Source organism: Puma concolor, chromosome E2, assembly GCF_028749965.1.
Source record: "Puma concolor isolate L17-30 chromosome E2, mPumCon1.1.hap2, whole genome shotgun sequence".
Classification (NCBI taxonomy): Eukaryota; Metazoa; Chordata; class Mammalia; order Carnivora; family Felidae; genus Puma; species Puma concolor.
This window is the reverse complement of record NC_141681.1, coordinates 18815869-18830722: the sequence shown is the minus strand read 5'-3', so window position 1 is coordinate 18830722 and position 14854 is coordinate 18815869. Positions and strand designations below refer to the sequence as shown.

Here is a 14854-nt window from a genome sequence, read left to right as displayed (position 1 = left end):
TGGGGAACCTTGGGGTCCCTCCTGCCTGATTCCAGCTAGGAGGGGCTTCTGGGGTGGAGATGCTGACTTGTGGCTCAGTCCTGGGCCTGAAAGACCCTGACAGGGCCATCCTTTTCATCTCTTGGGTAATGTTACCAAGGCACATCCATAAGCATCTGCCATTGGTGTTGCAGCATTAGCAGGTACCCAAGACTGACACCTGGTTTCAGGCTACTGTTCAGAGGACAGGGAAGAGGCTGTCTCATAGCAGTTCCTGAGATGCAGACCAGGAAACCAGCCATCAGGAGGGGGAACCAGGAGGTAAACCTTTTCCTGTGTGCCCCCATTCCACCTTGGAAGTCTGAGGCAGGTGGGTGCCATACAGCCACCCCACCCTAGCCTGGGCCTTGCTTTGCTAGGGAAGGCTGTAGAATCCTGAGGAGGCCCCAGCCGTGCTTCTCCCTACGTTCAAGGTGTCCTTCACTGTTTATTCCCACTTCCAGAGGGAACAGGGAGACAGTAGGAACCCAGGTGGCCCAGTTTTCTGGCAGTTCAGGGCAGACTTGGCCTATTCCCATCCTTTTGGGGAGGAGGCAGGAAAGGTGCCCCCCGCCCCCAAGCCTGGCCCCAGCTTGTCGCTCAAATAAGAGAATACCAGCCTTGAGCCTCACAGTTTTATTTTATCCTTGTTATCCATCTTTCTGTTCAGCACCAGTAAAGGGGAAAAACACCTCTCTTTTCAAAATATTTTATCAGGTGTAAAGATTGTTTTTCTTCTAGGGAAGAATCGTCTGGATATATATTTGATAATAATTTTACCAAAACCTTAGGTGTGCTTACCATATAAAACCCCTAATGTCCCATGAGGATACAATACAGAAAAAAATACAGAAATTAAAAAATTTTGTTTTTTTTTTAAAACAGTATTTCTAAATCTCAGCAAGTTAATACAGTAGTTAAAAAGCATCAAGGTTAATATTCATACTTAAAACTCAAGGTGGTTTGGACAAATGGAAATGACTGTTTCCTTCTAAAGCTGACCCCTGCCTCCTGGCTTCTCTGGAGGAGGCTGGGCCTGGAGTGGGCATGGGGGCCTCAGTTGGGGATTTGAGTGACCCCTGTGTCCACCCCTCCTAGGCCTAGATGCCACAGAATCTGAGATTCTGGTAGTGTTTTCTTTGTTTTTTAAAAATCAAAATGGAAAAGTCTGGCTTGTGCATGGCCCTAGGAGTCCACAGCCTTGATGAAACATGTGGTTGGGCAGTGGCGTCCTCGATGCTGAAGCTGCGCCAGAGGGAAGTGCAAGGGGAGCTGGGACACAGGCTGGTCCGGCTCCAGATACTAGGGCCAGGCTGGGCAGAGGTGACCTTGTTAGGACAGGAAGTGACCGAGGCACAGGGAGGTATGACTTGCCTAAGGCCGCCCTGTGAGTAGGGAGAGAAGCATGTACCCCTGTGCTGTGGCTCCCGTAGAGCTGCCCTGGGAGGGAGGTGACTCCTCGGAGGGATGCAGGCTGGGCCCGGAGTTTCTCTGCTTCAGGAACCCTGGTCTCTGTCCCTGCTGCTTTCCTGGACACACATCCAACTTGAAGCCTGGGGCCTTTGCTCAGTCCCAGCCATCCAGGCGTTGAGTGTGTTTAGTTGGGCCCCACCTGTGTGAGCAGAGATTCCTGGCTGCTCCTGGGAGTGGGGGCCCCATTTGGCTTAGCCAAGGCCCTGAAGGCCAGGCCCTTAGGCACAGCAGAGAGCCCAGGTGGGGTTGTGCCTTCAGTGGTGAGCAGCCCCTCCTGGCTCTGGACTCAGGGTGGGGCTGGGGGCTTGGTCAGTGAATGCTCCTGGCAACAAAGCCGGCAGCCCACTGCCCCAAACAAACCAGTGCCTCCGTGTGTATGGTTCTCAAGAGTGTCCTCCCCTAGCACAGGGCCTGCCCCTGACTGGCTGCTTGGCCCCATCTTGGTCCCTCTTGCAGCTCAACTGGGTGACAAGGCACTGCATCAGCGTGCCAGCACCAGGAGGAGGCTTCTGGCAGAAAGATCCTGGTGCATTCCCCAGCCTTGATAGGCAGAGCTGGCTCTGAGCCAGGTGGGCACAAGGTCAGGGCACTTCAAGGAGGGGAGATCAGTGGGGAGTTGTCAAGAACAGTCTGAGTTGGAGGGTCCTTGCATGGGAAAACAGACACAACCCTCCCTCGTGTGACTGGGGAGTATCTCCGGGCATGTTTAAAAAATCAGGTAGGCAGAGGCAGAGCTGCCTTGGAGTGGGGAGCTGTGGACTTCACCTGCAGGCTTTGCCATGCCCTGCCCAGGTCACACGGTGACAGAATGGGTGTCTACTGGCCTGGATGCCAACCAGTACCACTCCATGCCCCAGGCAAGCGGTGGCCCCTGGCCTTCACCCCCAGCCTACACACTGGTAATGGTGAGGGGACATGCCTTTCTGCACCTTGGCTTCCTGTCCCTTCATCCAGGGCCCTGGGTCACTTTTGAGGATGGGGCTGGGAGGACAGAGCTGCAGCCCCACCCAGAGGCAGGCAGACAGTTCCTGAGCTCAGCCAGGGAAAGATTGGTCCCAAAGCAGAGAGGTGTCCAGAAGGGAAATGGGATCAGGCAGAAAGGAGGGCATGTGTTGGTTTTGACAGAAGAGAAGCTATAAATCGATCATTTGGAAAACCTGAAGCTCCCTGACCCCTTTATGTCATGAGTTCCCCTTCTTCCTATAAAAAAGTGATGCTCTCTCCTCAGATTCCCTTTGCCCACTTTGAAGTCTCTCAGGGGAGACTCAGGGGCCCTGATTGGCTGGGAGAGAGGAGCCTGAGCAGTGTTCTCCCTCACGGTCTGCAGACCTTCTAAAGTGAAGGGTTTTCTTAACTTTTTCTGTTTTTCTTTTTAAAATAATCGCCCTTGAATGCAAGACCCTGGGAAGAGCCCGGGCTTGCTGGTAACTGGACACGGCCCTCATGGTCCCTGCTCATTAGCCGTCCGGCCTGGAGGCGGGAGCTGGCGGCCCTATGCCCAGGAATGCTTCTTTGGCTGGTTCTGATTGTGTTTGGAGTTTGGCCTTGGGTGAGGCCCGAGTGAGGGGTCTGTGTGGCTACGGTGTGGCACATGACATGCGGGCAGCGTGCATGCGAGGGTGCAGGCATGCGAGACAACATGGCAGCAGACAAAAATAATGAACCCTGGACGAAGCTTGAGAAGAGATACAAAGAGTACAGAAACCCGGTTCTCATACTAACCCCCGGGTTACAAACTAGGTTGTGCTGTAGATTTGTAGAAAATCACGTTTTGAAAGAATGGCACTGTTGGGCAGCTGTGGCTCCCAAGACCAGCCTGACCCTTCTGTCCACAGTGAGTGCCCAGAGGTGCAGGGCAGCGCTGGTTCCAGCTCACCTGGGACTAACCAAGTCTCCCCCCAGGTCTCTGCCCTCCTCCCCCAGCACCGCTGGTGCTCGCTGGAGGGGACATGGCCAGAGGTGCTGCGGCTCAAAGGGTTGGCAGAGGCCCCACTGCTCTGAATGACGTGGCTGGTCTATGCCTCCTCCTCCCCTGCAGACACCATTAGCCGCATGGCCACTGGGAGATGGTCGGTCAGGCCAGACAGCTGGGTGATAAAACTGAATTCTTCTACCTCCTGTTGGGAAGAAGCATTCCTATTAGATCCAGAGGGCATCCTACACAGGAGGGGCCTGGAGGGCAGGGGTGGGGCTTCTGGGCAGAGGCGGGGGCTGGGTCTAGCCAGGATCTTCCCGGAGGCAGAGGAATGGGAGCATCCCATGGGCCCCAAGGACTCTGAGACTGAGAGATCTCGTTTTCAGAGAAGAGCTCAGTGCTGGTGAGGGGTACAGGGCACGGGATCCCCTATCTATAGGCATTGCCTGGCCCACTCGACTCACAGCCTTCCAGTCCGGGCACAGCCCCTCCTCTGCGTACAGCATGTAGTCGATGCGTCTGCCGTTGCCCTTCAGCAGGTCCTTGCGTCCCTTCTGGCCTGCCCCGGGGCTCTTGCTGGTGGGGAAAGCCAGGTACTCCCTGCGGCCTTCCTCGGTCTCCAAGACCCTGCTCGACAGGAAGGACAGGAAGCAAGGTGAGCCCCTGCCCCATTCTCCAGACCCCAGATCCTGAGTGTGGAATCATGTTCTAGTCCCTAAGTGGGAGAGATGCAGGCCCTGTGTTTAAGATCTATTTTCCCTGGGGACCCAAAAAAAGGGGACTAGGGTGGAGGGAAACCCAATCTGACCCTGTGAGTTCCTGACTGAGCCATGCCACTCCAGAGTCTGTCCATGTCCACCTTGGGCTTGGCTGTGGCTGAAGTTTGGACATAGTACTGCCCAGAGCCTGGGGTGCCGAGTTGGGAACAGAAGTGCTCACCCCTCTCTGCACACAGGGCTTTGCTTAGAGCCAGTGGTGGGGGGTGGGGGTGGGGTGGGAAAGGGTCTTTGCAGTGAACCTCAGGGACCCTTCTCTCCTATAGGTCCTCAGAACCACCCACCCCACCCTCCGTGACCGTTGTTTCAAGTCAGCAGGGGTGAGGGAGCCAGGAGAGCACCCAGGCCCTATCCTGGGCCTGGACTCTTGTGTTGGTTTCTCTCTGAGCAGCTGTGCCACCAAACCCCTGAGCTTTCCTCTGACACAAGGATGATTGATTGCTGTGGGCCCCAAGACATTTGGGGGACCAGGAATGCTAAGAAAGGAACAATTTGGGGGGCACCTGTCTGGCTCAGTAGGAAAAGCATGTGACTCTTGAAGTCATAAGCTTGAGCCCCACGTTGGGTGTAGAAATTACTTTAAAAAAAAATGTGGGATGTGGTTGCCATACCATTTCTTACAGGAAGAAAACTGATGTGGGTACTTAAATGTGGGTCAGGGTTCTCTACAGGATGTGCAAGGGACTCAGGTTGGGTGTTAACACCCTGAATCCAGGCCTTTTGACTTCCTATCTGCCGTCCCCTTCCTGCCAGGTTTCCTTTGGAGCCTGAGCACTGGTTGGGGACAGCCTTCACGGGAGACTTGCAGAGGCCAATGGACACTGAACAAATGGAAGGGGTGCCTGGACAGGCACAGCCAGCAAACGTGGGTTTCTACAAGGCCTTTATCAGCCCTGAGATAAATACACTAATGACATGCAGAGCATCACTACATCTCAGAAATATAATCCATTACCGTCCTTGGCCTTTGGTAATTAATTCCAGCATCAATGATCTAAGAGTTACTGATAGTCATTTTTTAATCATCATCTCATAAAAAGATAATTTTCTCGGCATAGGATGATGTTTCAAATTTAGTCTATAATCTAATTAATTGGCTTAAATTAGCTGTGAGGAGCCATTGCCATGGCTTTGTGCAGTCTTGGGCTATGAGTTACAAATTGGTTCTGCTGCTGGCCTCTCAGATGGGCCCTGTATGGAATTCTCATCAGGTTCAAGTATGAAGCTTGGCTGCAGTGGAACTGTTTCTGCTTTGAAAATGACTACCTAGTGTTAGCTCTGCTCGCGTTTTTATTTGCCTGATTGGTGGCTACCAGCTGCCGGGCTCCCTGCAATGGACGCCACTCCATGGCTCTTCTGCAGGGGTCTCAGCAGCCCTTGGCCTCACCCTGAGAGATTCTGTCCCTCTCCCTGTGCCCAGAAGGGCCTCGAAGCAGGCTATGGCTCAGGGCTGGCCAAGCTCTTGTAAAATGAGCCCGGAATCTGGTGCTGATGTAGGAAGTGCCACCTCTAGAGCCTCCTCCTGGTTGGAGGCTTCTCCTCAGTCAGGCCAGTCCCTGGGGCATGACGGTGGCCTGGTCTCTGCCCAACCCCAGCTTTGGTCCTTGAGGCTTTCACAGGCTTCCTTCCCATGGAACTGCATTCTCTAGTCTACCCTGCACAGCCCATCTCTCCACACCAGAGTCAGTGCTCAGTGTTCATCCCAGCCCTGGGATCCATCCACCCCTGCACAACTGCAGTGGCATGGGTGCTGGCTGTTTACTTTTGCAGGTTGTCAGGGGTGCACACGTCCTCATCGTAGAGGTTATCTGTGTCCAGCATGGTACCTAGGAACAAGGAGGCAAGAGTGGTCACTGTGAACAGGGCCCAGCCAGCCTCTAGGAGGGCTGCCTCTGGGGGGCAGGAGGCATGGGTGAGGGCTTCTACCCCTGCCCCTTGCAGAGTGGTCTTGGGGATAGGTCCTGAAATGTCTCTGGGAAGCCTGTGGGGAGCCCAGCCTTGGTTCAGTGTTAGGTCTCAGCAGGGTGGGCTCAGGCCTTGCAGTGCCCCTCCGCCATTCCCCCTCAGGGCCCCCAACCCTGTGCCCAGCCCCAGCTCACCGATGGCCCAGGACTTCTCCTCTCCAGGCCCCAGGCGGCAGGGGTCCTTGTAGTGTGTAAACAGGGAGTGCTGCTGCTCCAGCTTGTCATCTGTGCATGAGGGGAGAAAGGGAATGCTGTGAGGCTCAGGGTGTCTGTCCTGGAGGGCTGCCTGCCTTGGGTTCTAGTCAGTAACTCAGGTAACTGCCTCTGGGTGGGGTCTCCTTTGTCACTGGTTTTCTGTGTCCTTGAGAATGCCCCCCCCCCCACCCCCAGCGGGGGTGGGAGTGAGCTATCCTTCTGAGGACAGTGGTCATGGTCCCTCTTGGGCTCCAGGGGACAGTGATCTTGAGGTCTTCCCAGATCTGGTGGCAAAACCTGTGGGGGCTCGCTCATGCTGTCCTGGAAGGGACCCCTGCCCTTCAGACTTGGGTGACCAGGTTGAATCAAGAGTGACCATATAGGACTTAGGAGAGGGAGGTGATCTGCCCTGAATTCCAGTTTGTCTTGCCAACTCATGGAGCCAGAGGGCCTTTCTGAGACCCCTTGGGAGGAAGGACAGGCACCAGTGGGGCCTGACTGGGTGAGACCCTCTCTGACAGCCTCTTCCTGTGTGTACCACATCCCCACCCTGACTCAGGAGGATCCCAGGAGCACCTAGCATTTGGAGCTGGTATCAGGAATGTGTTTTTGAGGGGACCACAGGGCTACCATCGAGGGGCTGTATGTTCCACAGTAGGCACTGGTCTCCCCACCCACCCTAGAGTTGCCACCAAGTGAGGGCACCACCCTGTGCTCCAGGTAGGACCTTTAGGTCTCCAGCCTTCACTGAGGGCTAAGCCTCAGCTCACAGACCCCATGTCACTCACTCATCTGTAGTTGGGCTGGGGCTGGCGTGGAAGGAGCCCAGGAGCCAGTGGCGGGCGGGGGGCGGGGAGTGGCGGTTCCTCACATCAGCTCCTTGGGCAAAGGGAAGCTCAGAGCGGCATAAACTCCCAGGAGTAAACTGAGATCAGCGTGATCACCAGATCAGTTATTTAAGTCAATTATTTAAAAGTTTACCCATGATGAATTTTTAGTCTTTTAGCCTAAGGGGTAAAGATATAATTGCCAGGGTTCAAATCCCAGTTCAACCACTTCCTGGCTGTGTGACCTGGGACTAGTTACTCAGCCTATCTGGGTCTCAGCTTCCTCTTCCACACCCTGTAGATTAATACTGTGCTCACTCTTTGGGTCATTATGAGATTTAAATGAAACAGCCGGCCCACAAACAGCTGTTAGAATTGTGCCTGGTGCAAAGCAGGAGATGAGTAATGACTTGGTGGGTAGTGTTAGCTAGCTTGCCCACAGTCTGAGTTTCAGAGGCCCCAAGCTTCTCCATCAGAAGTTCATTTTTAGGGCATCTCTTTGTCTCCAGCAAGGAGGCCTCTCAGCTTTCTAGGCAGAGCGTGGGCTCTTCTCATTTTAGGATTTTTAGGGGCCACAGAAATCAGAGTCTTGCTAATATCCCACCCACATGCTCACAAGCAGCAGGAAGTTCTTCAAGCTGTGGAGCCCAATCCTTTCCAGTGTGACTGGAGCCCATGCCTTCCCCAGTAGTCCACCCAACTGGGGAGGACCACCACCTCACCAGAGGAGCAGTTGTCAAAGTTAAAATCTCCACAGACGACATCAAACGCCACCAGCTCCTCGGGGTTGGCTGTGCTGGACGAGGAGGTAGATTTTCGGAAATCAGCCAGCCAGTCCTGAAGCAGGTCCAGCTGCTCACAACGGATGGCACTGTCCTCTGTGGGGCAGAGCCATAGAGAACAGATGGCAGAGCTGCAGTTAGACCCCAGCCACGCCCCGGCACCAATCCCAGCCCGCGGCGGGCAGATTGCCCCCCCCCGCCCCGCCCTGGAAATCAGGGGCTGCCAGACCCTACCTGGCAGGGCATGCAGGTGTGTGCAGGAGATGTACCCGACGATTCTTTGGTCCTGAGGTGTGCTTCCCACCTGCACCTGTTGGGGAGGAGGCGAGGTGTTGATGATGAAGCCTACGAGTCATTACTGCTCTAAGTATGAGCCCATCTCTGTCAGCTCCTGCTAGACCTGGGCCCAGATAGGAACAGCACATGTCATGCTTATAGGAACTTCTGGTCCAGGGTGGGAGGCAGATGTTTAAAGAAATACCAGCCTGTGGCATGATGAGTGCCACTAGCAATTCATGCAAGGCTTTACAGGAAGAAAAATGCAGAAATCACTGCTGATTTCCTCCCTAAACCCCCACCATCTCCTGGTGACCAGAGTGTCCACATGGATGACCCTCATGTGCCAGCCCCTCCTGTCTGGTGGCTCTTTCCCCTGATTCCACTGCCCTGGAGCCCATCCCTCCAAAATCCAAGCTGGTCTCCCCTCTGGGATGCAGCCTAGCAGGCACAGCCTCCCACCCATCCCTTCAATGTGAGTGGACCCTGCCCTCCACTCTCCCCAGTCTCTCTCTGCCCCTGTGACTTCATGAGAAGCCACTTTATCTGCTTTTTGGCAGTGGTTTCTGTTGGTCCCCTGATCTGGGATGACAAGTGTGGGCTATGTCTCTATGACACCTGTGACATGGGCTTGCCCCAGGTGTCCCATAGCCTCTATCCAGAGCCCAGCCCTCCTTCCTCCACAGCAGCCTCTCCAGGCCTTCATGCTGCACTCTCCCCAGACCTAGTCCTTGCCTCCTGCTCACCTCCTTCACTGAAGATAGAGTCCCCAGGGGGTGAAGTGGGGCCAGGGGCTCCTCCGTGACTCCCTGCCCAAGTGCAGATGTCCCTGGTGGGCTTTCTCTACAGGCTGGCATAATGACATCATAGACAACCTGAAACAGCCCCCAGTGGTGACACTGATACAAGCCTGAGCCCTTGTCAGGGCTGTGGCTGTGGAGGTAAGGAAGGGGTGGCTGCCCAGCCAGCTGCTCTCCCAGGCCCTCTGTCCATGGCAAGTGGCAGGAGGCTGCAATAGGAGATTACCCCTTCCCCCTCCAGGCATGCTCCCTTGGGTAATCTGTGGGTGCCTTTCCCCAGAGGCCTCTGGTTGGTTCCTCCTCTTTCTTTCTGGGCTCTCCTCCCACCTAGGCCTCAGCAGTATTTCCCAAACTTCTTTAATCCATTCCAGAATTGGTTTTGTATGAAGAAGAGATCCTGGACCCTGGGAACTCTCCAGGGAAGGTGACCGTAGAGGCCTGTTCTTGGCTACGAGGCAGACATCTGCCTGAACATGACCTTGCCCATCCTCCAGCTAAGAGAGGCTTGGACTCACGGCTGCAACCACCGCCACATCACAGGCCCTTCACTCAGAGAGCCTGGGCAGGCTTCCATCTTTCTTTTCGCTGCCAAAGTCAGGTTGGCATTATTCTCCTCCATATGGGTTTTCACATCATTAAGCATCCTTAGCTTCCTACAGCTCTTCATCTCCTTTCCCAGCCTGGATGGATGCACATCTCTCCTTTCCCAGCTCTTGGGGGGGATGAACATCTGGTTACTTGATAATGGGCTGTACAGCCTGAATTTGGGGCTGTTTATAAACTCCTATGTCCACCATTCACTTCTTGCCCACATTCCAGACCTAAACCTCAGCCTTTAGTACCACCACCCTGGAATGTCTTGGGAAATCACATACCACTGATGCACTGTGTTGCAAAAACACAACACAGTTTTAAAGCCACAGTGCCTCCAAAGGCCACACGATGGCGCTCTTGCCCCCTGTGTTTCCCAGGCAGTGAAGGTTCCCCCTCAATAATAATAATAATAATAATAATAATATGCTGTGAGCACTAGTGGTTAGTGCTTCCTGGACACTGCCCCCCTAGGGCCTTACAACAATTAAGAAGGTTAAAGTAAAATTATACCAGAATTGGCTTGGAGGTCACGAGGCTCAGATGGGGGAGGCAAGTTCTAGTCAGATGTTTGCTGCCCTGCGCCCAGCTCTTCACCCTACTCTCTGCTGCTTTCTCAACTCCTGGTGACTTGGCAGGCTTTTCACCCATTTGATGGTCTTAGTGTGCCAACCCGTCACTCACTCTGCACTTGGTGTCACTTGCCTGTGCTGAGACGTGGGGCAGGGACCGGGGAGGCCCTCCCCTGAGGAGACTGGCCCCCGAGGGAGGGAAGACACAGCAGCGAGGCTATGGCTGCCCCTCCCTCAGCCCCTTCCAGCCCCTCCCGCTCTCCATCAGCCCGTGAGCTGCCAATAGCCACTTTACTACGTGCTTGGATTGATTGATTCCAGTGTGAGTCCTCAGGAGTTGCAGAGGCTTGTGTTTCTCTTGCAAAAACAAATAATCACACCAAGAGATTGTGTCTTTTAGTCCTGGTGGGCAAAGACTCAATAGAGAAGGTGCCCAGAATCAGGCTCTCCCGCAAGGGGGGCAACAGCGATTCTAGTCCCTTTTCAGGGTGTGACAGCAGCAGGAAAGCACACTTTCCTCAGGCATAGCTGTGCCACAGAGTAAATGGGGGGGGGGGGGGGGGAGAAGGGGATACAGATAGAGGGAGCACTGGCTTCCACCTGCAGCCAAGGCCACAGCCATGGCTGCTATCTTTCTAGCCCCTGGCCCCTTGGGGGATGGCCTGTCTCCTGAAACCTCCAGGCTGGAGAAACAGGTCTGCTCTCATCAACAGACAGCTGGGTCTGCCACATAGGGAGCTCAGTAGGCCGGCTTTCATTTCTGTCTCACTAGAGAGACAGACAGCTGGGGACAAAGGCTGAGGGGCCTATGACGGGAAATACGGCTTGTGCGGGCTGTGCTGAGGAAAGTGCCACACAGGTGGTGTGACCAACCCAGGGTGGGACCAGGATAAGAGGAGCCATTCGTGGAGGACCCTGGGGGTGTGGGGTGCTGGAGCAGAGGCCAGGGCAGGTGGAAGGGCCCCGCTATGAGATGGGCTTCTCCCCGAGGCAGGAAGTAGGCACCAGGAGTCAGACCTGGGACGGGAGGAGGATGGGATTGGAAGGGGAAGGAAAAGCAGAGGAATGGTGGCCTGGGCCTTGGAGGTGCAGCTGAGGATGTGGGATGGACCCGGATGTATTTAGAAAGTGAAACTAGAAATCTGGATGGACTCCTAATGGAAATTAGGAAATGGAAGTGAAATTAAGAGCCTGGATGGGCTCAGGTCATAGGGGAGAGTAAAGGTGGGGATGGTGGAACCTGGCTGATGGAGATGGGCATATGATAAGTGAAAGAGACTGTGTCCAGGAGGGCAGCCGGACACAGAGTTGAGGGCTCTGGGGAGAGATCTGGGCTGGCACAAGCCTGAGAGCCCTCAGCAAATATGGAAATGGAGTCTGTGGACTGACTTCCCAGGGGCAGGTGCGTGGGGCTGGCCATGGTGTCCACTTGGAAATGAAGAGGTCTAGCCAAGTGGGGTCACCCTGCTGTGGGGGCTGCCAACCCTCACTCAGGCTGAGAGCTGGGAGGAAGGCAGCAGGCCCTGCCAGGTGCTGCCGGATCTGTGAGGCGAGAGAGAAGTTGCAAACTGGGTTTTATTGGAATAATCTTGATTTTTTCAGTGCTGGCCAACACAGGAAACTTTTTAATGGTGTGGACCAAGTCAAACATATCTGCAGACCAGTTTTAGGCTAAGGAGCAGAGGGAGCAGTTAAAGGCTGGGCAGGTGACCAAGAGTCTGGAAGGAACGGCCCTAGAGGTAAGAGGAAAGCCCGTAGCAGAGGGACTGTCCTAAGGAGACTGTTGTGACCCTGGTGGGCGTGGTGGTCAGGGTGCAATACCAAGGAGGGAGATGAGGGTGTGTGGGCTGGGGGCAGCACCAAGGGGGTCCCTAGCCTCTGAACCATCTGTGGTAGGGGGTGGGAGGGAGAGGGTATGCTCTCCTCCTGAGAGCTTGACAACATTTCCCCTCCTTCCCCAAAAAGTCACTCCGGCTGCTGAGACAAAAATATATCCAAGGAACAGAACACTGATAAACCACATGCCAAAATGGGGTGGTAAAAGGAGTTCATTCAATTTTCTCTGTGAACGGAGAGTCAAGGACCCCCATGTCTGGGCCTGAAGAGCCACACAAGAACCACTGGAGTGGGGCCTGGGGCCTGTGCTGTATCAACTGGCCTAATGCTCCTTCTGAAAAATCTGGAAGCACCAACAGTGGCTTTTGCATAGGGAACAAAAAGTCAGCACTCAGAGTGTGTCAGGCTCAGTAGAAGATAAGGGGTAATGACCAAATTACCATGGTCTAAAAACTCCTCCAATTGCATCCAAATTAGCAGAAATAATTATGATTCACTTTAATTAGTGACTATGGAAGCGAAGCCTTGGGCTGGTGGGCAGAGTGCCTGGCATGGCAGCTGTGTGACAGCCAGGAGGGAGGGTGCACCGGGCCAGTGAGGCTGCAGGCCTAAGCGAGCAGGCATTTGCCCCTTAATGGAAAGGGGCCCCTGCCTCCCCCTTCTTCCCTTTATCACTGCCATCACTGCCAGCCACCTTCACCAACCCACAAGACCCCTCAGGCCTGAAGCTCACTCCCCACCCTATGACTGGGCACTAGGTCGCCCCCACTTTACAGATGGGGAAAGGGCTCAGAGATCTGAGGAGCTTGCCCAAGAGGACCCAGTCAGGTCTGTCTGTGCCAGGACCTTCGGCCCTTGTCCCTGCATCCTTATTCTCCTTGTCCCTGAGCTGGGTGCCCACCCATTCGGCTCCACGAAAGGCCTCACCTACCCCCAGCCCCCAGGAGGAACCCCCGGCTGCAGCCCACCTCCGGTGGCTCTGTGACAGGCTGACGTGTGGCCACTCTGCAGAGCCACAGCCTCCTACCTTGAGAAACAGCGCTCCTTTCGAGGCCAGGCCATCGGAGCCGCGCCCGTTGGGGTAACAGTGATAGGCCACGTCCATGATAGGGTAGCGGCTGGCAAAGAAGAGGCCGCTGTTGAGACACTTGAAGCTGCAGCAGCCTTGGCAGCCGTAGACCCCGACGTCGTACAGAATGTACTCGAAGTAGCCGTGCAGCTGGGCTTTCAACTTGGCGGCTGCCCGCTTGTCAAACACCTCCTGCAGGCACAGGAAGTCCAGGTTGGCGGGGAAGAAAGCGGAGACCTCGTGGTCAAAGGCCTCGTCCGGGTGGCGCCTCTTGCGCGCGGCAGCCTTCTTCACCCCAGAGGCCTTGTAGGGGAGCTTGCTGTTGGTGGTGCCCGGCTCCCCGCTGCCGCCGTCCCGCGCCTTCACCAGGGACTCCCTGGAGGCCGAGGGGCTGCCCAGGCTCCCCGAGTCCCCATCCCGCTGACTGTGGTTGGGCGTCTGGCCCCGCGATCCCCCACCGGCCCCGTTCCTGGCCTGGCCCCCAGAGGCGGAGTCATCAGCTTCAGGGGGCCGGCCCCCATCCTCGCCTCCGATGCGCACAATGCAGGCGTCCTCAAGGCTACCGCCTTCTGCCGGGTCCCCGGAAGCCGGGCCGTTGGCAGCCTCGTCACTGGAGTGATGCCCGCTGTCACCCTTGTATTCCACAGAGGCCGTCCTCTTAATGCTCCCAGGGACGGCCCGGGCCACGCCATCACTGCCCTGCGGTGACACCAGGCTGCTAAAGCTGGCCGCGCTGATGGAGGTGTTGGTGGGCGAATCGATGTAGATTTTGATCTGGGGCCGACTGGCCCCATTGCGGATTCTCTGCCCGATCTCTTTGGCTCGTGCTTGGGTGTTAAAAACATTGTTGAGCCTGGCCAGCGAGTCAGGGAGGAGGCAGAGGTTGGCAGTGGCGAAGCAGAAGCTTTTGCCAGGACCTGTACCCTTCCATTCACTGAGCAGGGCCGCCCCACCGGCCGGGCCCTTGTCCTCCAGCCGGGAGTAGATGTAGGGTCGGCGGGCAGACTGCAGTGGGGACCAGAGGAGGAACCCAACAAAGGCAAAGGGCAGCGAGGCAACCAGGAGGGCCAGGTAGACGGGCGCGAAGAGCACGGTGCAAAGCAGCTGGAGGTAGCACGGGTCATCTGCCCGCTGGCGCTTCTGGCAGGCAATGGGTATGAAGGAGGCCACGAGCCGGTCCAGCAGCCAGTAGCATGGGAAGATGAGGGCCCAGGACACGGCGTGCAGGGCGGACAGACAGCTATTGGGAAAGGGGGCCGTGTACAAAACCATCGCAGCTCACTGGGCGCCGCAGCCGGCCCTACTACATGGTGTCTGTGGCGGCGCGGGCACTTTCCTGGGAGGGGTGGGTGAGCGGGGGGCGGGGGTCCGTTGGAGGAGGGGTCACCTCCTGGTGAGATGTGTCTCTGAGTGGTCAGTGGCGAGTGTTGGCCAACTGGTCATGGTTCACCTCAGTGGGCCATGCTGGGCCACCAAGGCCTGCTGGAGAACCTGCAAGACAGAAAGGAAGGGGGCTTTTATTCACCCTTAGGGAAGCAGGTCGAAAGCAGGGGCCACTGTCTCCCTTCACCCTGTCCCCTTCCTCCAATATGAGCAGGAGCATTCTGTTTGCCTGTGTGTGTTTGGTTTTCTTGGAGCAAACAGCTTGGTGACATGACCACCTTCAGCTGACCATCTTGATCTTGTGACTGCTTGAAAACTGACCCAGGATTTTGGAGGGGCCCAGCTTAATAGGCATTTGGGAGGCAGGCTGGGGATCC

At 55.8% G+C, this 14854-nt stretch overlaps 1 protein-coding gene across 2 annotated transcripts in view; it reads right to left on the bottom strand.

The window, feature by feature from the left end:
- Window positions 1–639: 639 nt before the first annotated feature.
- Window positions 640–14854, bottom strand: part of SMPD3 (sphingomyelin phosphodiesterase 3) — an 84387-nt gene continuing 70172 nt past the window's right edge. For both annotated transcript variants that reach the window (XM_086689087.1, XM_025920800.2), the window contains 7 exons: window positions 13053–14585; window positions 8185–8260; window positions 7891–8046; window positions 6282–6371; window positions 5945–6008; window positions 3871–4033; window positions 640–3608 (listed from right to left, as the gene is read on the bottom strand). In XM_086689087.1, the coding sequence (XP_086545213.1) occupies window positions 3507–3608; window positions 3871–4033; window positions 5945–6008; window positions 6282–6371; window positions 7891–8046; window positions 8185–8260; window positions 13053–14366 (1965 nt within the window). In that variant the 5' untranslated portion in view covers window positions 14367–14585 and the 3' untranslated portion in view covers window positions 640–3506. The remainder of the gene's footprint in view (window positions 3609–3870; window positions 4034–5944; window positions 6009–6281; window positions 6372–7890; window positions 8047–8184; window positions 8261–13052; window positions 14586–14854) is intronic.